Here is a 25,788-nt window from a genome sequence, read left to right on the forward strand (position 1 = left end):
TGGCACCTAAGGGTGTCAAGCTGGGGACTTCATAAAGTTTTAATTTTTTTCACTAGTCTCATGTTCAAGTTTAGCTCAGTAATGACTAGTGAAAATTTTGGGTAAGTTTTGAAGAGGTTTCATATTCTCAAAATTCATCAGTCTGGCTTCTTTGTGGCACGTGAAGAGGACTGTCTCTCTGCACAATTGATGTTCACCAGGTGATCTTCACTCTCTGTGCTCACACACCCCATGTTCTATTCAATTCACTGGCAGTTTATCATAAAATATAAACTATATTTCTAAACACAGAAAAGCAGGCCGTCTTTATCCTCAAAAAATAATAAAGCATATTCTTAGTACTGAAAGCAAAAAAACATTAGACATCTAATATGTTTTTCCTTTTGACTTTTTTTGAATTACTGTATGCTTGCTATATGCATACATGTAGCTTTGCTTTTGTATTACCTAAATTGAAGTAAAAATTCAACTTTTAAAGGCTTATTAGATATTTACTCTTTTTTACCATTTTTCTTTTTACCATTTGTATTTGTTCTCACACATTTTATCGAAATATGAGAGCAGAGATACATTGACTGATTTTTATTTGACCACATCATGACTTCCTGAGAATGAAATGAAGAGTATTGACAGATGCCAGAGGTTTGCTTTGAAATAGTCTGGCAAACAAACAGACCATGTGAAGGGATAAATGAATCAAGGCAGCAGAACGTGGCTTGCTGCTAAAGTTAGGTAGCGAGTACTTGGGTATTCAATACAGTATTCTATTTTTCATATATTTTTAACTTTACAAAATAGATACTTTTTTTAAATTAGGATAACAAGTAGGTTAAAATTAAGTCAAGGAGGTAGTTAAAACTAACTAAAATTATTAAAGTCAATTCATTTTTTAAATTCATGCAACAAACATTTACTCAAACATATATGCTTGTACCAGTTTTGAGAGGCTTCCCTGATAGCTCAGTTGGTGAAAAATCTGCCTGCAATGCAGGAGATCTTGGTTCGGGAAGATCCCTGGAGAAGGGATAGGCTACCCATTCCAGTATTCTTGGGCTTCCCTTGTGGCTCAGCTGGTAAAGAATTCACCTGCAATGCGGGAGACCTGGGTTTGATCCATGGGTTGGGAAGATCCCCTGGAGAAGGGAAAGGCTACCCACTCCAGTATTCTGGCCTGGAGAATTCCATGGACTGTATAGTCCGTGGGGTACCTGGCCATTTTGAGTCTTACATGAGTAAGCATTTGCTATATTATTTGAGATTCAGAGAGAAGTTATGTCCAAAACATGACTTAGATTTTGCAATTTGATAAGTGCCTTCAAGAAGCTTCTGGTTGTAAAAGTACTGAAGTGTAGACTGTAAGGTCTTCCCAACTCTGAACTTGACAAGCAAAGGATCGTTGCAGACTTAAATCAGTGTTTAATCAATATTTGACTACATTCATCTTGAAAACGAAGAGAAGCAAATTTGATCAAAACTGTCCCATGCTTTGTACACCTGAAACTAACACAAGATTGTAAATAAACTATACTCCAATAAAAAACAAAAACAAAAACCCCCAAGCTATCCTCCCAAGTAAACCCAAGCTATCCTCCCGTGGAAACTAGACAAACTACAACTGGTTTGTATTGTATCACATGCTTTGGTAAAGGAGCCGTGTAAACATGGTGTTGGTTGGTGGTCCCCTAACAACGGGAAAGGTTCTGGTTTCTGGACCTCAAAATAGGACTGAAGTGCCGTTTCTTCAGCCTGGCAGATCCAATTATTGGCAGACAAACATTACTGTGAACAGCAATCTAGATCTAGATTTCGATGCAGTCTAGATCTAAATCTAGGTGCAACCGCTTATCCAGCAGGGTTTCTTCTTTAACAGGGTATTTACGTTTTGGCTGTGCTGGGTCTTGCTCGCTGTGCGGGCTTTTCTCCAGCTGTGGCGACCGGGGCCTCCTCTCTGGTTGTGGTGCACGGGTTTCTCCTTACAGTGGCTTGTCTTGTGTGGCAGAACGTGGGTCCTAGGGCACGCGGGCTTCCGTAGCTGCAGCTCCTAGGCTCCAGAGTACAGGCTCAGTAACTGCGGTGCATGGGCTTAGTTGTTTCGTAGCATGTGGGATATTCCAGGGATTGAACCCAAGTCTCCTGGATTGGCAGGTGAATTCTTTACCACTGAGCCACCAGGGAAGCTCTCAAGTAAGGCTTTTTCCTCCCCTCAATGGAAGATTGCATTGTGAATACCTGTTACGCTCCCTCTGAGCTTTCATCCCCCACTGTCTCTTGTTGGCAAAGAGAGGATCTATTTTAAAAAGAAGATAGGATATGGCATCAAGTATAAATTCATTCATAAGCACTCCTGGTAAGCAAGTGAAATCTACTTCCGTCTGAAAGCTTGAGAAAGTCCTCTGCTTAAAACCAATGCTTTGGAGCAAAGTGAACAGGTTGGTATCCATCAACCTGCCCCCAGGATTTACATGTTATACACGTATGTGTGTGTGCTCAATCATGTCTGACTCTTTGCAACCACATGGACTACCAGACTCCTCTGTCCATGGAATTCTCCAGGCAAAAATACTGGAATGGGTTGCCGTTTCCTCATCTAGGGGATCTTTGCAACACAGGGATCAAACCCACATCTCTTGTATTGGCAGGCAGGTTAAGCCCTTACATTGAAAGGTGGCCATTCCATCTTGAAGCAGAAAATAGAGTCCCAAAAAGAAGCATTCTGGCTTGGCTGCAAATGCCTGTGAAGCCCAAACACGTGCCTTAACAATTCTTTTATTATTCTGATCCACTCAGCTGGGATGTGAGCTGAATTGGGAGGGTGATTGAGGCACCATTCTCATAGAACCTTCCGTCCTTGGTTAGGAGATCTAAGTTTCACGGACAGACACCGCATGTGACGGATGACCTAGCACAGCTGGACCAGCCATCAGCATTGCAGTCTAGGGTGTTCTTTGGAAGACGTGAGCACTCTGTATGTGGCATTTACAATGAAACCCTCAATGAAATGAGCACTCTTTGGCTACAGTAAATTTGATTTTAATTATGTACCAAACAAAGGCCCCAGACAGGGACCCTGCAACACTGCTGCTGATGTTGCTAAGTCACTTCAGTCGTGTCCGACTCTGTGAAACCCCATAGACGGCAGCCCACCAGACTCTGCCATCCCTGGGATTCTCCAGGCAAGAACGCTGGAGTGGGTTGCCATTTCCTTCTCCATTGCACACCAGAAATTAAGAAATACCAGAAATTAAATGCTGCCTTTCAGCCTCAAGCTCACATCACTCCTGGGGTATGAAGTCATGTTTAGATCAGTTGAGACATGATGACACGATTAGGGATATGGCATGCAGAGTCTTCTAGAGGAGGCACTTCCTTGAGAATGCACGTTCTTCAGAACGCCTCGGAATGGTCTGAGTGGCCCTCTTTGCTCTTCTTATTCAGAAGAAAGAAAGATGAAGAGAAGAAAGATTCTACAGAAGCCCATCACGTTCTCTCTCAGCCTCAGCCAGTGTGCTGATGGCTCTATGGCAGTGCCTGTCACCAGCATCCACGGAGGAGCAGTTGAGCCGAGGACCTTCTGGGACTATCAGGAATTTCCAGTACATCACTGGATTCCCTCCCTCTTGGTCCATCACCTGCCAGATCTCAGAATCAATAGGATGAACCTGGGAACTTTTTCATCATTCAGTACCTCTCACAACTGAGTTCAAGAAGAAACACGAAGGCAGAATGCTGGCATCACCTTCTTAGATTCCCGCGCTGTGGCCACACAGGTGACGAGGGTCACGCAGACCACGATGCACCATCTCCAGAAACAAAGCAGGAGCGGCCAGCCACTTTCTCCATCGCTTTCTTCCACAGACTGCCACCGGCATTGTGATATGAATAGCTTCTCACTAGAAAAGGGGCATTGTTCTGATGGGCGCAAGCACGACCAGACTATACACACGACAAGGGCCAGACAGGCCTGTCTTCTTCAGGGCTCTGTTCTAGCCTGCAAAGGAGTACCTGCTGAATCAACATTTGCTCAGTGAATGAATGAATGGACACTTTTTAGGATGTCACGATTTTATTCCAAGCTAGGACAGGTTGATGAGACATGGGCTTATTTCTAAAACAAAAAAAAAAAGGATATACACATACAGATTTTGGAGTGGGTAGCCTATCCCTTCTCCAGTGGATCTTCCCGACCCAGGAATAGAACCAGGATCTGCTGCATTGCAGGCAGATTCTTTACCAACTGAGCTATCAGGGAAGCCCTACACATACACAATGTATATATATTCTAATGAATAAACATTCTTTAAGGAAATTTGCAGCACAAAGGAAAAAATCTAAAGTCACCTCTGATCCCACTACTAGTAACATTTTGAGGTACATCCTGACAGTCTTTTTCTATGAATGTATTAAGACATTTTGTAAAGTTGGGTGGTTGTACACAAACCATTGTCTCTTTCTTTTCTTTCTAAACCTCATTTAAAATCACTGTATATTATTAGCCACATCTTGATGCACCAGAGCTGTGTTTGGCTCAAGATGTCCAGTGGCTCTGCACTATTAACCTCTTACGATTCAAGAATAAACATCCATTGTTGAAAGTTCCCTGGTGACCTAGGGATTAGGATTCTGGGCTTTTACTGCCTTTGGCTCACATTCAGTTCCTGACTGGGGACCTGAGACCACCCCCCCACCCCCGCAAGCTGTGTGCTGTGGCCAGAAACAGACGATAAAGAATAACCCTCGTGGTGGACTAAAGCACCCTCCAAGTGATTCCTGAATATCCTGCCATCATTCTGTTATTACAAAGGTCTTTGAAAGCTGTACAGCTGCACATACACTCTCACCTTTGTGGCTGGGTTGCACAGGGAGGACACAGACTCGGGAGTCAGGTTTCCTAGAGTCTAACCGTCTCCGTTTCATTGCAGTGGTGTAGTCTGTTGCTTCGATATCTTCTTCTGTAAAATGGGAGAGATCAGAACAGCTTCTCCTTCAGAGAATTCTTGTAAAGGTTAGACTTGTAAGGATTAGATGGGTTAAGGTAGCTGAGGGTTTAGAACAGTGCCTGGCACATACTAAATGCTATAGAAGGGATATCTGTTGTCAGTATTATCCCAAGCCTCTTTTCTCAGATAGATCAATTACTTAACACACACTAGGGTTGGTTGCTCAGTCGTGTCTGACTCTGCGACCCCATGGACTGTGGCCCACCAGGCTCCTGTTGGCATGGAGAATTCTCCAGACAAGAATACTGCAGTAGGTAGCCATTCCCTTCTCCAGGGGATCTTCCTGATCCAAGGATCAAACCCAGATCTCCTGCATTGCAGGTGGATTCTTTACCATCTGAACCACTAGGAAACCCACTAAGAACAGAACATTTTTGTCAAATGAGTGAAGAAGCCTCTATAGCACCACCTAATGTTATTATGGCCGTTGTTTTTTATACTTCTGGATTCTACAGAGCCACAGGTGTTAGTCGCTCCGTCGTGTCTGACTCTTTGTGACCCCACAAACTGCAGCCCACTAGGCTCTTTTGTCCATGAAATTCTCAGGCAAGAATACTGGACTGGGTTGTCATTCCCTTCTCCAGGGGGTCCTCCTGACCCAAGGATCAAACCCGGGTCTCCTGCATTGCAGGCAGACTCTTTACCACTGAGCCACCCGTGAAGCCCCACAGAGTCAAAAAGCAAATGTCAGTTTCACTCTGCCCATCATGTTCCTCTGACTCCACACAGGATCAGCTTTGCCATGGCGGCATAGCCTCACTGGTTTGAATTCTGTGTTGACTGAATGGCAGGAAATCACTGGCTAGTTTAAGAAACACTTCAACTCAGTCTTACTGTTTGGGTCCTTAAGAGTCCCAGTGATTATATGCTCGAGTGGTTGGGGGCAGGGTTACCCCAGCATGCGTCTAACCCAGCAGAGGACTGTTCCAGGAGACCTGCTCAGAGGGTCGTGACAGGCTTTTCTGGAGAGGGTGACATGGAAGCTAGCTCTGTATGCCTTGGTTATCTTTTTACTTGCTGCTACTGCTAAGTCACTTCAGTCGTGTCCGACTCTGTGCAACCCCATGGACCGCAGCCCACCAGGCTCCCCCGTCCCTGGGATTCTCCAGGCAAGAACACTGGAGTGGGTTGCCATGTCCTTCTCCAATGCATGAAAGTGAAAAGTGAAAGTGAAGTCGCTCAGTTGTGTCCGACCCTCAGCAACCCCATGGACTGCAGCCTTCCAGGTTCCTCCATCCATGGGATTTTCCAGGCAAGAGTACTGGGGTGGGGTGCCATTGCCTTCTCTGATCTTTTTACTTAGATATATGATATTCTCTGCTTTACATTTCTGATATGGGCCATGAGGGAATACAGGTGAGAGGGTAGAGTAAAATAATGGTCAACGAAACTCATTATTGGATAATGGGTAGTTAGTTACTGGATCAGTAGCAACAAACGTATCATTTTATTTGAAAATAAAAATAGAATTAAGCATAGGAGAAACACATTAAAATGTACTTCCTGCTGCCACTGTGTTCTCTTTTGAAAGTACATTGTCTTCAGCAGGCAGCTGACTTTTTCTCCCCAGTGTGTGTCAAGTGTAGGTCAGAATGGATAGGACTAGAAAGAAGATGGATGGGGTGGGGGAGGGGCAGTGGACACTCAGTGGCAGGTGGGCACATCTCAGGGCTGACGACCCTCAGAAACCATTTACCAGGCAGCGTTAAATCACAGTCAAGAGATAGGTACTGCTTCAGTAACTCAGGTATCACAGCCAAGAGAGGTAAATATGCTGCGCGTGACTGTGCTGTACTTCAGGGATTCTTTATTGGGAGGATCTAGAGGTGGGTTCCATGGCCTTTGAACACCATGAAGTTATAGAATAATTTCTGGGAAGAAGGTCCATGGCTTTTATTAAATTCTCAAAAATATCCATGATACAAATAGTCTAAGAGCTAGATGCTGAATTTCCAAGAAGGGGGTGGGGTAGTCAGCTGTGTAAGACCTTAAAGTATATTCCAACAGAGTATACGATGGGTGATAACTGATGGCTTAAAAATGATTCCGGATTTTGAATTTGAGTCTATTACATGGCATTCGATTTTATCTTCTAATTAAATTTCTAGTTGAATTATCTTATGTTGACATTATCCAGTCTCTATTCTTGCTGTTCCAGTTCATCAGCTCGTTCTAAACAGCAGCATTTTCACAGGCAACAATCTCTCTAAATTTCAGCACATCTTCATCGTGTTTACAGCACTGATTTCCAGAATACAGTATAAGTACTGCATGCTTGATAGACTTTCAGGATTTGCTTTAATGGCAACCCACTCCAGTGTTCTTGCCTGGAGAATCCCGGGGACGGGGGAGCCTGGTGGGCTGCCGTCTATGGGGTCGCACAGAGTCGAACACGACTGAAGCGACTTAGCAGCAGCAGCAGCAGCAGCAGCAGCAAGATCCAAACCCAGTGAAACTGTCTTACAGTTTCAAGATGACAGAGAAAGACACTTGCATCCCTTTCAAAAAACACCCCCGAGATAACAAGGAGAGTAAGAAATGGACACAAATTCCACTGTTTTCATCGGAGGAGGATGATTTGTAGATTAACAAAGAAAAGGAAGGTCCAACCCAAACGCCTTCAGGGTGAGAGAGTAGAGGAAGGGGTACACGTGAGAACCAGTACTCTCCTAGAAGCTGTCACAGCTCAGGAACTAGAAGGATCAGACGCCACAGAAATGGGGTGAGTGGAAGTGAGGGATGAGGAAAACACTGAGCCCCCTTATTTCTATCCCCTCTCCCTGTAGTCCAAGAATTACTCTTCCCTTGTCTATGCAAGAAGCCAGAGTATTTGCCAGAGAAACTGAGCCCCAGACTTGGGAACACCAGTAAAAGAAAAGTTAGGTGAGACGCACCTTGAAAGGAAGAGAATGAAGTGAAAGTCTCCATCTCGAGGGTGAGAAGCTACATACCCTTTTCTCAGAATTCCAGCACCTGTATTTATGCTCCTTCCGAGCAAGAGACTGGAAAATCCAGAAGAAGTGTTCAGAGTCTCTACACAGGCATGTGGGGATCTGCAGCGGGACCACCTGGCCATGTGCTCAACAGTGATGAGATCAGCCATGTGTAGACACCATCTCCATGCATGGGTGTGTGATGAACGTGGACTCCCATGCGTAAGTGGACGACCAGGGATAGCAGGCATTTGAGGAAACCACCACAGAGATAAGGAGTTCAGAAGAAATAGGCAATTCAGGGAACAGAAGAGAATTTCAAAGCAGTTATCATCAATATCTTCAAAAGAGAAGAGACCGTAATGCATCCATGTAAGAAGAATAGTATGCTGTTAGAAAAGGAGCAGCAGGCAGGAAATTGCTAGTAAATTTAAAAGATTCTTACTCCTGGAAAGTAAGAGGAGAAAAGTCAACATGAGCAATGGGAAAGAAGAAATGGAAAATAAGGAAACGAATATAAGAAGTCCAATGTCAAACCAATCACAGTGCCATTCAAACAGGACAGAAAAAATAATGAAGTCGAAATTATTAAGGGGAAAAAAAAAGATGACAAGAATATTGTACTGAAGAAAATGAGCCTTCACATTGAAAAGGTTTACCAAGCAATGATGAGGAAAAGTCCCAAACCAAAGAAGACTTTTGTGAAATTGGCAAACCCTAGGCATAGAGAGAAGATTCTAAAAGAGAGAAAATCAAGTATCATTCAAAGGATTAGGAACAAGAATGGTTTATGCTTCGATAAGGCAACTTTGGAAGTTAGGAAAGAATAGAGCAGTCCTTCAAAATTCTGAGTGAAAATGTTGCAACCTAGAATTGTTAGGCAAGCCAATAATTGAGTAGCAGAATAGATTAAAGACATTTCAGTTGTACAAAGCCTTAAAAAAAATCAACTTTCTCAGTGTTAAAGAAGTATTAACATCCTTTCTCATGAAGATACTGGCAGATATGTTCCCACAAACTGAGAGAGGAAACAAGGAAAGAGAGAGATGTGGGATGCAGAAGACAGGAAGCCAACCCCAGGAGGGGGACGCTGGCAGCAGGGGGACGCTGGCAGCAGACACAAGAATCCTGGCCAAATGTCAGCACTGGGCCAAAGCAGGGAACCCCAGGACAGGAAGGGACCTGTCAAAGGTGCGACTGTTCAGAGTTGTGTAGGATGTAAGTCGACTTAGATGTTAAAAGAAATCTTGACTCCAGGAAGCTAAACATCTGCATAACAAAGGATATAATCATTGGATACTGAGTGAATAATATTTAGAGATTGATCATCAGGTAGGCACTTTCTGAGACCCAGGGCACTTAAGTTTCTTTGTGCCTCAGTTTCCTCACCTCAACTGGCAGATAATAATAGTTCCTACCTGTTATGAGAAGTAAGTTGTTGGTGTTCAGTCACGCAGTCGTATCTGACTCTTTGCGACCCCATGGACCGTAGCACGCCAAGCCTCCCTGTCCCTCACTGTCTCCTGGAGTTTGACAAGTTCATGTTCATTGCATAGGTGATGCCATCCAGCCATCTCATCCTCTCACACCCTATTCTCCTGTCCTCAATCTTTCCCAGCATCAGGGACTTTTCCAATGAGTCATCTGTTCACATCAGATGACCAAAATACTGGAGCTTCAGCTTCAGCGTCAGTCTTTCCAGAGAATATTCAGGGTTGATCTCCCTTAAGGCTGACTAGCTTAATCTCCTTGCTGTCCAAGGTACTTTCAGGAGTCTTCTCCAGCACCACAGTTTGAAGGCATCAATTCTTTGGTGTTCTGCCTTCTTTATGGTCCAGCTCTCACAACCGTATGTGACCACTGGGAAGACTATTGCCTTGAGTATATGGACCTTCGTCTCGGCTTTTCTTTGTTTATGCAAAAGTAGGAAGTCAAAATATACCTGGAGTAACAGGCAAGTTTGGCCTTGGAGAACAAAATGAAGCAGGGCAAAGGTTAACTGAATTCTGCCAAAAAAAAAAAAAAAATGCACTAGCCACAGCAAATATCCTTTTGCAATAACACAAGAGACAACTTTGCACACAGACATCTCCAAATGGTCAATACCGAAATCATATTAATTACATTCTTTGCAGCCAAAGATGTAGAAGTATGTTAAATGGTTACGGTTCTCTTAGGACAGTGTCTGGCACACAGGAAGGACTATAGTCACGTGGGAAACCCCTGAATAACCAAGGGCTAATGATGTGCAACTACTATACAGTAATATGGAGGAAAATACCTACCAAACTAGACCAAAAAAGAAAATGGAAAGTGCTTGCCTTTGGGAATCAGGATAGGAGAAGGATGAGGGACTATTGGTTTTGGTTCTAAGTTTCTAACTACAATTGAATTTTTAAAAACTATTGCAAGTAATGCCTTCAATAAAATAAAATTAACTTAAAACCAATAGCCAGCTCTGAATTTTAAAATGAAGGACACACACAGCTTAGATTATGGACTACTTTATCCTGCCCAGATAGTTTATAAACATTCCTATTTGCTATGCAGATGAAATTATATGTATTTCTAATGTAGAAATCTTTTAAAATAAAGTTGTCAACACAGAAGCTTTCTTATTCAGTTATTTCTACAATAAAAACATAATTAACTAAAAAACAAAGTGTTCTTTGCTATAAGAGAACTGTCTTACAGATATTAGCTGGTGATCCTAGATGTGGAGAAAAAACACAGATGAAAACGGAAGCAGTTTGAACTCTACCCTTCCCCTTCTCCTGCTCTCTGATAAAGATTTTAATAAGTACTGAACGGGGAGGCTTACAAGCTGAAGAGGAGGAGGCAGAAAGGCCTTAGATCAAGCAAATGCATAGCCCCGCATTTCTATAAGTTCCCTTTCTCTTCGAAACTAATGAAAGGCCAGCAGGAATCAGAGAAACACTGCTGCTCCTGGTTGTGTAATTACACCACCCTGCTCCCCAAAGATACCGCACCACACCTATGCATTTCACAAGCAAGCTGCCCGAGGATCCGAAAGAGCTGCATGTAATGGATCCTCCACCTGATCCAACGTCTGGATCACCTAATCCTCTGCCAAATTCTAGTTTTCAAGACAGGCCCTGCTTATCTGAAATTTCACCTGTCCTCCAAGCTCATGTGAATTAAGGTATTTATAAGATAACTTCTAGAATATTATCATGTAACAATATGAGTACTTCTGAGTTGCTTTTTCTAATAGATACACACACACACACACACACACACACACACACACACATTTTTAAAGGCATTTTCTCTTGCCTACTTTCATTTAAATGGCATCTGGTGGCTACATCACTCAGTTCTAAACTCACAGCCCCTTCTCTCTCCCTAACCCTAGATGCTCATCATTTTGAAATGTCAAATCACAAAACACATTTTGCTCCAGGCCTTTGCCACAGTGTCACTGTATCTAGACAGCGCAGCTTCTTCTCTGAAAAGGGAACGAAATAGTCTGAACTCTGTCCTGGTGTGCCAGCCAGGGCGGGCCACCGTGCCGGCTAATTCATCACCGCGGGGACCCTGGGCTGTGCAACCGACCACCCAACTCACTAGTCGAAGCGGTGGCAGTTAATCATTCCCTTAAATGATGTGGGTATGACAACAGAGCTGATGGTTGCTCAGCAGACGAGCCTCGGCCTTCCTCCCTGCCGCGAGCAGTGACTGCCATTCTCCCATCTTCCCAGACCGCCGGGTTTCAAGAGATTCTGACCGAGGTGGAAATTTTAGCGGTGATTGTGGGATGCCTGTGTCATGACCTCGACCACAGGGGAACCAACAATGCCTTCCAAGCTAAGTAAGTGTTCTAATTGTTGTTATTTTAACGCATTTGCCTTTCTGTTCAGAGCCAAAGGTGACGCGCGCGCTAAAGAGTAAAGCATTAATTTCTGGCGTCTGAGGCCAAGGCCACGCAGGCCTGGGCGCGGGTGTCATGGGGCTCATCCATCTTTATAATTCCTTATTCCTCTTTTAATTGCAAATTTGCCCTTCATGTCATGCTTGTTGATTTGGTCTGTCTCTGTTGACCTCAGTCGGATAACAAAGCGCAGATTTTTAAAGGGCCTATTTTTTTTTTTCCTCCCAGAATGTTTGCCTTCATGGGATCATAAGGTTTCTTGGATTTGCTACCCTGGAAGTCTGGTTTTGAGACTATTAAAATAAAAGTGGAAATTTTATGAAACAAAAGATCTCCTCCTTCCCCAGTAGAATTTCTTCCAGGTTCTTTTGATGTCGGGTATTGTATAAACTGCAGTGAAATGGAGTGACATTGGAGGAGGAAGAGGGTCTCTGTCCCTGCCAAGCCTCATCCCACAGAAAGGTGGGAACAAGCCAAGCAGCTCCACCAACACAGGGGAGGTGGAGGTGCACACACTGGGCGTGGACAGAGCGGTCTGTCCCCGAGCAAGCAGGACAGGTCCAGGAGGCCACTGCTTGGTGGCTCCACTGGTGCCAAGGCCGCAGAACTCACCGGTGCTGGAAATAAAACCCAACCCAGGTCTCCTGGCTCTCGTATTCAGGTTCCAGTTTAACGTGCTTTTTACTACCTGTCTGCAAACAACATGATAGGGGACTTCAGAGGCTTGAGGGAAAAACATTGGGGATGGAGAGACTAAGGAATCTTCAACGAAGAGGTAAGATTAGCTTTCAGGTGACCAGTTTCCAAGCCCCCGGAGCAGGTCTTCCTCTATGATCTGAAACCCCAGCGGCCCACAGTGTGTCAACAGGGACCTTTCAGCTCACCACTTGTTTTTCCCCCTGTAACACCCACATACTAAGGCCTTGGAGCCCTGGGCCCTTTTACTCGCTCCTGATCTAGCAGGTGAGTATCGACTTTGTGACCTCTATCCATCCTGAATGCAGAAGCCCATCGCTTCCACCTGCTCTTTGCCATGTCCTGTGATTTCCAGACCCCCTTACCTTTCTGTGACAGCCACTCTGCAAAAACTCAGCTCTGGCTCAGTCTAACAGTTCAGCTTCTTGCTCTTCTGTCCAGACTTTTAAAGGCTTTGGGAGAAAGTGTCACAGCTGTGAGCCTGAGGCATACCGAATAGGTACTCTCCCAACTCAGCTAGGGGCTCAGAACTCCCCACCAGCCTCTTTGGGCCCCTAGCCAGCTCCATCCCCCATTCTGATCAGCAGTTATAGAAACCAAAACGTTCCTCCTCCTAAACCACCTTCTATTCTACCACCTCCCCCAATGCCACTCAGCAGATCACCTTGCCTCCCCCTTCACTGAGAAAATTGAGGCCATCAATCGAGAACTCCCTCAATTTCCTCCCCTGCCACGAACGAACTTATCTGTCTGGCCCCATCCTTTCCTCCTTCCCTCCTATCTCTGTGAAAAGGCTGTCCCTCCTGGTGTCTGAGGCTAATCCTTCCACCTCAGCGTTGGATCCCTTCCTCCCTCCCTCCTCCAGGACCTTGCTCCATCCATCTTCCTCTCTCTGCCCTGTATCTCCCATCCTATTAATATGAACAGTTCTCCCCGTCTTGAAAAACCCACTTCCACCCCTGCTTCTCGCTCGAGCTTCTGCTCCCTTTCTCTTCTTTCCTTTCCAGCCAGTCTTCTTGGAAACTTGTCTGTTCCTTGTTTTCACTTCCCTCCCACACAGCTTCCAGGTCTGCCCGCCAGGGGAGCAGCCCTCAGTAATGCCACCAAAGGCCCCTTTTCCCAAAGCCATAGGACACTCTTCCGGTCCTTTCTTGATCCTTCTTGCCATCACACTGTTTGTGATGCTCTCCGCCAAAGAGCTCTCTTTCTTCCTTTGTCTGGGAGAGAGACACCTTCATCCACCTTTCCAGCCTGTCTTCTCAGCTTGCTCCTCCTTCACTGCCCACGTTCTCTCCTCTTCTTCTGCTCTGCTTTACCTTTCATGCTGGACCACCTGCTGATCGGCCCCAAACCCATACCTATGGACCCTAATTTTTGGCTAATCTCCAAACACTTCTTCCAGCTGCTTGAGGAGCTCCTCCTATCTGAAGGCCCATCGTCACCACAACCCCAGTCTTTCTCTCTACACCAGTCCTTTTCCTCTTATTCCCCTCCCAATATGGCACCACCAGAAGTCCACAAGTCACTCAGATTCCCTCAGACTTGACACCTCTGCATCCTTATTGTAACCGCTGCTTCTCTGCCTCCCTCCAGGATTCCTACAACCAACAGCCCAACTCTCCTCCTCCAGTCTTCCCCATCGTGGCGCTCCAGAATATTCTTTTTAATTCACAAATCTCATCGGATTGCTCCCCTACTTAAAAGACGTTCACTGGCCTCTTGTGACTCTCAGGATAATGTTCCAATTCCTTAGTTTAGCCCGTAATGCCCTTCTCAATCAGGCTCTTGCCCATTTCTCCAGAGCAGCACTCACACCTGCCACCCCGCCCCGACCTATGCATCCAGGTTCAGACACAAAGGGCTACTTAAAGTGCTCAATGGGATCTAGCTAGTTCCCTTTTCTCTCCTCCCGGTCTGCTGTTTCCACAGCCCAGAACGCCCTTCCTCTTCTTCCCCCAGCCTCCTCTGAAAGCTCCAACCCCCACTCCCCAGATTCTATCCCTGATGACCTTCACTGCATCAGTCTGTGCCCACATCATGCCCTGGCTATGTTTCAGAATTGCACATCTCACACCACATTAGTTGCTGATTAACGGATGTGTCTCCCATTCTTCTTCAGTACCTATGATGTGTACAAGCACCAAGAGCATGATAAACCCACAAGGAATGTTTGCTGAGTGAATGAGTGATAACTATTTTAATATTGCTTTTCAGTAAAGTTTCCTGACTTCTTAAACAAGTGCAATCTTTTACAGATCATCATAAAACACAGTTTTTACATACGTTGGTTTGATGTTGTACTAATAACAGTAGCGTCCCTGGGGCCTGCTGAAGTGTAAACTGTATACACTCTGATTATAGGGTCTGACAGTTCCTTGTGTTTGAGTTCCTGGCCTGCGTTTTGTTACTATGAGTATTTTAGGATACCTCTCTCTCAGGCCAGTGGCATCATCGTCACTGTGACTTCCTGGAGCACCCTACCGTTCTGCCACTTACACATAAAGAATTGTGTCTATAAAGCAATGGTGAGCACCTTGTAGGTTCTTTTAAAAAGAGTCAAGTGCGCTATGTATGTACTCAAATAACAGCAGCCTCCCCCCTGGAGAGAGCCTACGTATCACACCAGGAGAGCCAGGCTTTCTTGCTAGTTGACCTCGTTAGACCAAGGCTACACACTGAATCCAGACCCAGCTAATCATATCTTATCTCCCAGGAGTCTGGTCCTGGATTACCAGGATATCAACTCAGTTAGCTGTTGAGGTCCAAGCTGCAGGTCCATTTAGGCCTGGACACTGAGGCTGCATTTGGGGAAACCAGTGATGAACAAATCCCGAGTGGATAAGAGAAGCAAGAGAGCAAATCTGCAGAGAGAAGAAAGTCAGTATTCAGAGAGGAGCAGAGAAGATATTGTACAATTCTAGAGGAAGACAGAGATCCCTGGTTTTCCATGTCTGCTCCTACTTCCAGGAAATCCAGTCATATTTGACAGTGGGGCTTGCTCAGAGGTCCTGGTTGCATTTAATCAACTGTTTTTTTTTTAGTGAAAGTGGTTCTAATTCATTTCCATTCTTTGCTGTGAGTGGTCCCTGAGACAATGAGAAGAATTGCAGTTATTTCTCAAGTGCTCCACTAATATCCCTGTAGCTATTTGTCTCCATCTTACAGAGGGAACTGGGCCTCAGGACAGTAAGTGACTTGCCCAAATTCACCCTTCCAGAGGGTGGCAGAGTAGTGTCTGGACCTGGACTATCTGACTCCAAGGCCGTTTTTTAACCACTTTATTCCACCTTCTTTCATGATTTTGTGGTATGTATCTTAGGCTTTTGAACTTCCAGTTTGTTGGCTGGCTTGTGATATATGTGAGCTCTGGAAAACTAAGATGCATTTTGACATCCAGAAAATCAAGACGTGGAGCTATAAAAATTGTAGAACTCAACTAGATCTTGGTAGTCATATTCCTTAATTTTCAAAATTTTTTTCATATGGCTTAATTTTTTTAAATTGGAAACTGAGGTCCCCAAATCTCAAGTGATTTGGGTAATATTGAACAGTTTTCATACATATGAGATAGCTATGATATCTCTGATACTAGAATTCAAAAAAACTTTTTGCATCCTTACACCACATGATCAAAACTCTGCATTCTAAGATGGTCTGAGCTGTTTCCTCACAATGGTTGGCCTTTTACACAGTTTACCAGCCCATGGGACCTCCATCACCCTGCCCCTCCCTTACAGAGTCTCATTTGAGCTTAGAATACCAGATGCCACCACCATTCCACCTCAGTTAAGGTTTTCCTCAATAAATGCTGAAAAGAGACCCTTTGACATCATGGTGAAGGAACTACCATTTTACTGATTAGGATAAGATTTACTCAGCAAGTTTGCCATTGTTTAGGAAAATCCCTCAGAAGAAACCTATATCCTTATTTCCTTACTTATTCCCCATCAATTGAGTGCTTTCTAGATGCGAGGTACTGTGCGAGGCATTGTGGGGGAAATAAAGAAGCGTAACAAATAGTCCCTTTCCTTAAAGTATTCACCATCTAATTCCAGCCTTTTAAGTGATTTGGAAATGGGATTTAAATGCACCAATTATTATGTGACAAAGCATATGCTACCTTTTTTTTTTTCATATGTAAGGCTATAAAGAAACAGGAGACATTTAGCAAGGGACAAATTACTATATAAAATGCAAAATGCCTCTACAATAAAAAATTGTGATTTTAGTCACAGCACAGTGTGATTTATTCTCTTAGCCTTTCTGATAAGTGAACCTTCGCATTTTCATATTTTACTCTTAATTTTAAAGTATTGGAGTGCGTGCAGTGCATCATCAATAGGTAGAGAGGGCAGCGATCCCATGGTGCTTTGAAACTGCTGTTAACACCTCTCTCCTATTTTCTCCAGGGACAGTGTTTCCCACTCATTGCCCTCCCTATTACAGCTGCCCCTGATGATTAAATATCAGTACCAAGCAGCTTTGTAGTATATGCTCCTAGGAGACTTCCTCTATTCATTTCTAGCATAATCTCTTATACTCATTTCTTGGGAATGAAAACCCATCTTGTCGCTTTCGGCCAGGTCCCAGAAGTGAAATACAGGGGCACATTAATCTGCCGTGACAGCCTAATCCCATTCCCCCCCACCTCCCAACAACTCTCAATTTCCTAATTACCTTCGGTCGTTTTCCTTCTGAAAGTTTCCTGTAAGCCGCAGCAGCACACTTCCATTAAGTCTGTTTTTCAAAGAATATGCATATCCAGGGAAGTTATGAGGGTCCATAGCTCATAGTTATGAAATTTCCTTTTGCACGCTCATTTTTGGTGCCTGTGCAAAGGGCTGAATGCCTGGGGGGGAGAGCCATTTTCACATTGACTTTCCTGTTATATAAGCTTCTCCTCAGTGTGCCTCCTGCCCCCAAATGAAAAACTTTAGTATGTTAGGATGACCTAATCAATAATGAGCATCATAAATAATCACAGGTATAAATCTTCCTGTGTGTAAAGGATCTGGAGCCTCTTCTCCTCTCCTCTCCTCTCTGCATGTCTCCACACACCCTCCATGTATATGTAATATTTTTACAATTACAGTCTGTGTGCCCCAGAGCCACTGATATGATGGATATACTTACCACAGACAATTAAAACGAGGTGTGGTATTAAAGTCATTTTTTTTTCCATATGTGATTGATTGGAGTGTTTTTTCCACATTTTACATGAAAAAGTGTCAGCATGCCCTTTACACAAAGTACATTACATGGAACACATGTCGTCTTTTAAAAAATGGTTTAATGATCAAGTAAGTTTGGTTAATACTGCATAGTATGTTCCTTTCCTGCAGAATCAGAGCACATATGTTCACACCCTGATGCCACAGATAAATCCTACAGTATCTAAACAGTTTACCTTCTTAAACCCAGCATTTCCCAAGTGTATTTAACTCTGAGACCCTTTTTACTTCTGCCCATAATGCCATTTTACATCCCAAAGAACGCGTATTCTGTCTAATACTTTCTGATAAAGTTTAATCCTAACACTTTCATCAAGTTTTCTGACCACGGACTTCACTCTTGCAGTGCTCGGAGATTCCTAACATGTGTGAGTAATGGCAGGTGCAGGCAGCATTCTCAGTGAGCCTCAGCCTGAGAGAGAAGGCACCAGGGTGTCCTGCAGTCTCAGAAAATCTGACAGAGACCAAACCTAACAGTGTAATTGAAGCAACCATATGGAAATGGAAGCATTCTTGTTTAAATGATTTTATTCTAAAGGAAACTCAAAATAGAGTTAGTATCATGTTCCATTCTGTGAATACTAAGATGGCACCTTGCTTGCAGAAAGGTGAGCATTGTTAATGAAAGTGTGGACAAAGTCTCCTGTGCAGTTATAGGGACTGTGAGCTTCCCGAGGGTAAGAGCCATTCTTTATCTCCATACCCCACATGCTCACAGCCTCGCATCATAACAGTTTTCAGTCCTTGTTAGGTGAATGAATGAATGCATCATTAGTCTGCTTCTGTTGCAAAATCTGCATACTTGTAATTAGCTCAGTATTGTGTGAGTGTGTGGAACATGTAAGATAGAATTACTAAAGGAACAGAGAGGATGGTCCTTTGTAAGGATGAAGATTCTTAACCCGTGGACCTTTAGATGCATTTGCACAAGCACTCTGAGAGTCCTCCTGATGAAACATAACAGTTCAGAGGGCACATGGACCTGGGGAGAGCAGAGGGCAGCATAGGAACCACCAGTTGTTCCCTGGTTAAAGGACACAAACTTCCTACTCATCCTGAAAAAAGAAAATATTTAGTGATTTGTGATCGACTAGCTGATTTAACTTTGTGAGGTCTGCTAAAACAACATGATAAAGGAGGAGGTGCTATTTTACATCTCAACCTCACTTTTACACCAATGATTCTCTTAGGATTCACACCAATAACTGGGGCTTGTGGCTGGTTGATAGAAACCAATCGCAGGAATCTGAGTCTGTAGTTAGCAGCTATAATGGGAGAATTCTGAATCAAATTTTGAAAACTTCTTTCAAAGAAGGTTTGATGACAACCAGCTTGGCAAAAATGGAGACTAGAATATAAGAAATACGGAAGTTAAAATTCTCTTTCTCATTATGTAATCAGAAAAACTTCATAATTTGAGTGCCAATCTAGAACTGGTACTTACTAGCTCTGTGACCTTGGAAAAGTAACATAACTTCTCTGAGCCTTGGTTTTCTTATCTGTAAAATGAGAAAATAATAACTTTCATGGTTGTTGACAGTACTAGATGAAGTAATATGTTGAGGTGTTAACATATTGCCTAGTGCATGATAGGTGCTTACTCATAGAGCTATTATTATTAATAATATTATTTTAAAATATGTTAGCACACTAACTATCAACCTTCAGTTTGAACTGTAATCTCTAGACATATCAGCACAACCTTATTAGCCAAGTGGCTAATATTTTTTAAGCACCTACTCCATCCAGGCATTTTAAATACATCCAGGCATTTGGATTTTCACCCTAGATTTCATCCTAGATTTTCAAAAGTCATGAAAAATACAACTAAGGCACAATACAGTGTGCATTTTGAAAAATGCATTTTCACAAAAATGAACCATATGTTAGAAAAATAGTAACTAACATTAAATAATAATCACATACTGCTAAAATTAGCCTAACAAATTGTCACTTATTAAATGATAATAGGGTAGTTCAAGATTGAAAGAAATAATACCACCTGATTAAAACTTACAGATAATTGAAAAGAATCCTTTCAAGTGTCAATTAACATTTTCATTTATTTTAAATGGAAATGTCTATGTGTTTTAATTAGTATCGACTACAACCTACTTACGTGCTTGGCACTATGATAGACACTTAGAAATATTTTATTGTAGTCTCATAAATAGCAGGTAAGGTAGAGAGTATTATAATTTTAGAGACAAAGAAACTGATTCTCAAACAACCAATTAATGACCCAAAGCTGTTACTGAGAGCTGAGTTCTGACTCCAAGTCCAGGGAACTTTCTGGAGTTGGACACTGCGATATCACAGTGTGACCATAGGTTGGAAAACCATAGTTGAAGCTTGTCAATCTTACATGTAAAGTGGATTAAATGGGTTCTACATAGTATTCGCAAGGTCTTTCCCATGGAATAGCAAATACATTTAGTATATGACATTCATCCTGGATACTCAGAAACTTTATAAGGTTTAGCTCATGAAGCCTACCCTGATCCCCAGAGCCAGGAATCACGTCTCTTGTCCTCAGAACACCGAGAGCTCTTTGACTGAACTGAAACACTTCTTAGGGCATTTATATTGTGTAGTCTGTCCATTATTTTCCCTTAGGACCACATCTCATCTCCCTACTAGTTTGTACATTTCTTGGCAGAGTGGACTATGTGTTTTCATGGTGGTATCACCCACTGTGTCTAGCCTAACACACAGCAGGTTCCCAAAAGGTTTACTTTATAGATTTGTGAACCCCACAAGTGGCTACCTGAGAATGTATCTGCTCGTGGTCCTTTGCAAAAACAGGAGAAGCAGTGTGATCCAAAGAGCCAGTGTGGGGGAGGTCGTTGATGTGGAAGGGCTGTGGTCACTCATGTGTCTATCCTCTTTCAGGAGCGGCTCTGCCCTGGCCCAACTCTATGGAACCTCTGCCACCTTGGAGCATCACCATTTCAACCATGCAGTGATGATCCTTCAGAGCGAGGTAAAAACCCACCATTCTGCTTCTCTCCTTGAAAGAAAACCAATGAAATGATGCTTCCTACTTCTCTTTCTTTGCAAGAAGAAATACAGAGAATCAGAACTATTGGACTTCTTCTTTGTGGCTTTTAAGAAATTCTTTCAGATGCCTGAGCAAGGACCTTGTTCAGTTTCTTCCTGAGCTAATTCATTTGGGTTTTTATTATTGGTTAGGGGGCTTTTCAGATGCATTTAGAGCAGATTGCCCACTACCTGTCACCAGAACATGGCTTTACATTTCTTCAGGGTACAGAAGCCCAGTCACAGACCCCAGAAGTGAGTGACCCAACATTTCCATTTTGCGAAACCCATTTGAAAAGATGATGGAATCAGAAACGGGGTGAGAAAGTTACACTTTATTTACATAATTGAGAAACCTATAAAAAAAGGTGAAAGAGCTTAAAATTGCTGGTGGGACAGTTTGAACGTGAGAACTGTAACTAAACTTGAGACCCAAGCTCAGGGCCATATACCTTCTTTTGCTTCGTGTGGCATTGCGGGTGCTGGAAGTGGTTGGTCTTTTATACGTTTCGTTCTCCACAGAGAAAAAGTAAAGCCGCTCACTGACTCTAGCTGAGGCATCTGAATTTGAAATTGCCAAGAAAGGATCTGTTTAATTTTCTGCAGGCGTACAGACCTTTTTTTTTTTTTTTTTTTTTGAGGCCAGGAAGGGATCATCTGTTCCCCATTATTTGTCAGTTCTCTAGCTGTGCCATTAATTATTATTATTATCATCATTAAGGCCCTGCTTCCCTGGAATAGCATCATTAAATATGGAGGTTTTTTTCCTCCAGCCTATCTTGAGAAAGCGTGTCTTTTGCAATATCACCAAAGCCTTCTTCGACCCCATAAAGGAGAGTCAGCACTCCGGAACCTGCCTGCAGCTGTGGAAGGCAGACCCATCGGGGGAGATGGATTTTCAGTTGAGAATGAAACATCAGGGTTAGGCTCTCAGTAACTCTGACAAAAACCAGTGTCCCAGCATCCGTGGCTCTGGAATTCTTCTGTGAAAGCCATGTTTTAGATGTGTGCAGAGGGGAATAGGAATGGGAGGAACTTGGGATCAGACTGTCTTTTTTATGCTGATAATATGATGGGCTTACACCCCTGAGGCCAGACGTTCACACCTGTGTAATAACTGATTATAAACAGGAGGTCAAGTTTTCTCAGAAGGTCCTTTGTTTGTGTCACAGAGCCCCGCTAACTCGGAATGTGTCTTCATACTAGCAAAATTCATCAGCTGCCCTTTGTGCTGGGGTTCTCTATGAGGAACGCAGAACAGCAGTAATGGAAACAAGCACTGATGTGTTCAGACTTTGCGTTGATGCCCCCCCTTCTCCCCATCCCCGTACTGCCCATCGGAAAGGCAAAAATGCAGATGTCATTGCTACCCCACTTTCCAAATGATACAGAGGCATAGGGAGGTTAGATGGCTTGAAGACAGTTGATCTAGATCTTTCTTCCTACACATTTCCCCCCCCCCCATCAATACCACTCCTCCCTAAACAAAAAACCGAAGTAGTATTTCAGGGAGACTAGTCTATTTTAGAGACCAAACCCTTGAGGCCCCATAGAAGGCCAGTTTGCATATAAACATATACTGATTACAAATTAACTTATAATTATTAAAGCTGACCTGGTTAGCTTTATCACTCTGCCAGCTATAAACTGTGTTAGTTACTATATGTCCTTTAAAGGTAGCAAAACACACTCTCACAAAATAATCAATGTTGTCAGATTCAGGCCAGCTTCCTCCTGGTCTTCACAGTAGAGTTTACTATAACTTGCTCCTAATAGCTCTGTTTCTTTCCCTGCAAAATTTTAGATGTGTGACTGGACCTAGGTGACTACTTTTCCAGAGCTCCCAACCATTTTTCCCCAGGCTCCAGTACACCAGCCTGTGACTGATCCATGGGGCAAGGCTCAGACAAAGACACCTGGGCAGAATTATGGTGTGGCATTCCTTCAGTTATTTCTCTTCTTCCTAATGGCTGAAGGGTCCAGAAGAGTTTGTTTGAAAATTATTATTAATACTGGACCTGGCCCCAGGTGGAACCAATATACTCTAGTCTTTAAGGAGTGATGGGTTCACCTAATGAGATAAATTAAACTCAACGGGGCAGGCAATCATCTGGTGCCTGGTACGTAGTAATTTACTAATTGATATTCTGGTTCCCCAGAAGAATTCATTTACGTCTCATTGGAAAATGTTCTCAGGCAATCACTTCACTGCCTTTCTTTTGCACCATCTTCTGGTTCTTGATACTCGGTTTAAAACTGGTCCAGTTTCCAGACAACCTGTTGGTGAGTTGGTATCTCATGCTACGAAAACCTGATAAATGCAAAGTCCTGACTTTCAAAGCAAATTAAGTGAAGTGTCTGTCACTTTACAAAAAGACTTTTTCACTGGACTGAAAACACTATGGAGCTGTCTAGTGTAGCTAAAACAAAGTTGGATGGAGAAAAAAGTGTGCTTTTCTAAAGGAATGGAGATACAAGTGTATTTGTAGGTTGTTCTATGCAAAAGTCGCTCTTTTAGAGTCCTCCTCTGCCAAGAGCAATATTTTATACTTTCTAGCTACTCAGCAATTACTGTACTATAATTATTTCACACACTGCATCCAGATGTATCTTCATCTAGCCTAACACACCATTTCTCAGCTTCATCAGTATTGTCACTTTTGGGCCAAGTAAGTCTTTGTTGTGGGGGCTGTTGGGTGCATCGCAGCACCCTTGGCCTCTGCCCACTGGACAGCAGTAGCACCATCCATCAGTGTGACAATCAAAGTGTCTCTAGGCATTGCCAGAAATGCCCATTGTCCAGATTACCCCCATTTGCGTGCTTGCATGCTCAGTCGTGGCTGACTCTTTGCAGCCCTATGGACTGTAGCCCTCCAGGCGCCTCTGCCCATGGGATTTCCCAGGCAAGAATACTGGAGTGGGCTGCCATTTCCTCCTCCCGGGCATCTTCCCAACCCAGGGATTGAACCCATGTCTCCTGCAGCTCCCGCATTGGCAGGTGGATTCTTTACCACTTGAGCCACCTGTGTGCCACTGGTCTAATGTTTCTTCTCTTCCTTGAGTCATTTGTTGCAACAGCAAGTACTTCCAAAATGCCAGCTTAAGTCTTTGCTAGCAAGACTAGTATGTTTTCAGGGGTCAGAAAGTTTCCCAGAAGTTTTGTCGATTTCTCTGCTCAGTGATCCCACAGGAAGTGGAGTTGTTGGCACAATCGTAGCCTTAGTAAGAGGAGTTCAAACACTTTCCAGCTTTCTCTTCAAAACTAGATGCGATAAAGTGTCCCTTGGTGGTCCTCCTCACCAGTGATTATGACTGCACTTCTGGCTTTGGCCTGTTTGCCAGGGAATCTGTTTGTATTTGCACAGAATGTCATTAAGCTTTTTAAAGAATTATTTTATCATGTTTCTAGACTGTTTTTGAAAAAAAGTGGAAAAAACATGTAGTTGCCAAGCTCGGATGTAATGCTGTCTTCTGTGGCTTTTTCCTTTCTCACTCCAGGGTCACAACATCTTTGCTAATTTGTCCTCCAAGGAATACAGTGACCTTATGCAGCTTTTGAAGCAGTCAATACTGGCAACAGACCTCACGCTGTACTTTGAGTAGGTATTGGCATTTGATCTATTTGACAAATGGATATCTAAAGTTTCATCCTGTAATTAACTTTCAGGTCCAAACTGGAGGTTGCCTGTTACTCTAACACTGATATCAATGTGTAGATGAGCTAAAGTTTCTGTTGTTGTTTTTTTCCTCATCTAAAAGAACCTCATTAGTGTGGTGTCTGTGAAATAAGACAGTCAGGACTATAATCACAAGATATATATTTTTCCTTCTGTTTTATGAGCCTTGTTTGGGACTACTGGCTGAAACTAAATGATGGGCATTTTAAGTTTAAAGACTGGCTACGGTTGCTATTTTATTTTTTTGGCCACTGCGTGAACTAGGTGGAATCCAGTTCCCCAGTCAGGGATGGAACCTGTGCCCCTTGCAGTGGAAGTGTCGAGTCTTAACCGCTGGACCACCAGGGAAGTCCCTAAGATTGCTATTGTAGACTGTTATTGGTGGTTAGATCTCTAATGGCATTGAAGATGCTAATAATGATGAAAAACTTGTGTTGCTGGAAGGATGACAAGAAATCCAAGCCTTCATTCTTCACCTCTCCTTTAGCTCTCTTTCTCAGAAAAGCCATCCTTCTTTTCCCCAAAGCTCAGGCTTCCCCCTGAGCTGGTGATTCCATCCTGCTCATTTCCTGTGAAACCTGTTCCATCAGGAACCACTGCTTTTGGTGGCCTGGTCATCTCTTCCTTCACTGATAGGCACAGTTTTCTCTGACCTTAAAGACCAAGCGACTTCTCTTCCTTAAGAACTTCTTTGACTTGACCCTATGGTCTTTCATTGCCTTTCACCTTACCTTTCTTTTACTGCCTACCCTTTAAAATAAACGGAGCACAAGACTGCTTTTATTTTCCTAGCACCTAGGTGCACTTTGCAGACCAGCATCCACCTTCACATACTGCCAACACTGCACTTTCAGAGGTCAGCAGAGACTTCTGCTGTCCCCAGATGCAACGTCTTTTACTCATTCCTGGTATTTTCTAGCTTCTTTGAGACATCCGCAGGTTTACTGACTTCTTATTGTCAGTGTCTACTCTCTTTTTTTCCCCAGTATGCACCTGCCTTCCTCTCTCCTTTTCTGGATCTCTTATAGTTTTCTCTTCTCCTTGCTTCTATGTATGAGTTCCAGTTCTTCTTTCTCTTCTCACTCTCCTGGCCTCAACTCTACGTTAATTCTATAGAGGCATAGAAGTGAAGTGAAGTCACTCAGTCGTGTCTGACTCTTTGCGACCCCACGGACTGTAGCCTACTAGGCTTCTCCATCCATGGGATTTTCCAGGCAAGAATACTGGAGTGGGTTGCCATTTCCTTCTCCAGGGGAACTTCCTAACCCAGGGATCGAACCCAGGTCTCCCGCATTGTAGGCAGATGCTTTACTGCCTGAGCCA

The 25,788-nt window shown here is 43.4% G+C and overlaps 1 protein-coding gene across 1 annotated transcript in view; it reads left to right on the forward strand.

Moving 5' to 3' along the window:
• PDE11A (phosphodiesterase 11A) overlaps nt 1-25,788 on the forward strand; it is a 429,146-nt gene that overhangs the window by 335,424 nt on the left and 67,934 nt on the right. Inside the window, exons 13-15 of the mRNA XM_069577105.1 lie at nt 11,653-11,762; nt 20,642-20,732; nt 24,287-24,387. Coding sequence (XP_069433206.1) covers nt 11,653-11,762; nt 20,642-20,732; nt 24,287-24,387 — 302 coding nt within the window. The remainder of the gene's footprint in view (nt 1-11,652; nt 11,763-20,641; nt 20,733-24,286; nt 24,388-25,788) is intronic.

This window comes from Ovis canadensis, chromosome 2 (genome assembly GCF_042477335.2).
Source record: "Ovis canadensis isolate MfBH-ARS-UI-01 breed Bighorn chromosome 2, ARS-UI_OviCan_v2, whole genome shotgun sequence".
In the NCBI taxonomy this organism is placed as follows: Eukaryota; Metazoa; Chordata; class Mammalia; order Artiodactyla; family Bovidae; genus Ovis; species Ovis canadensis.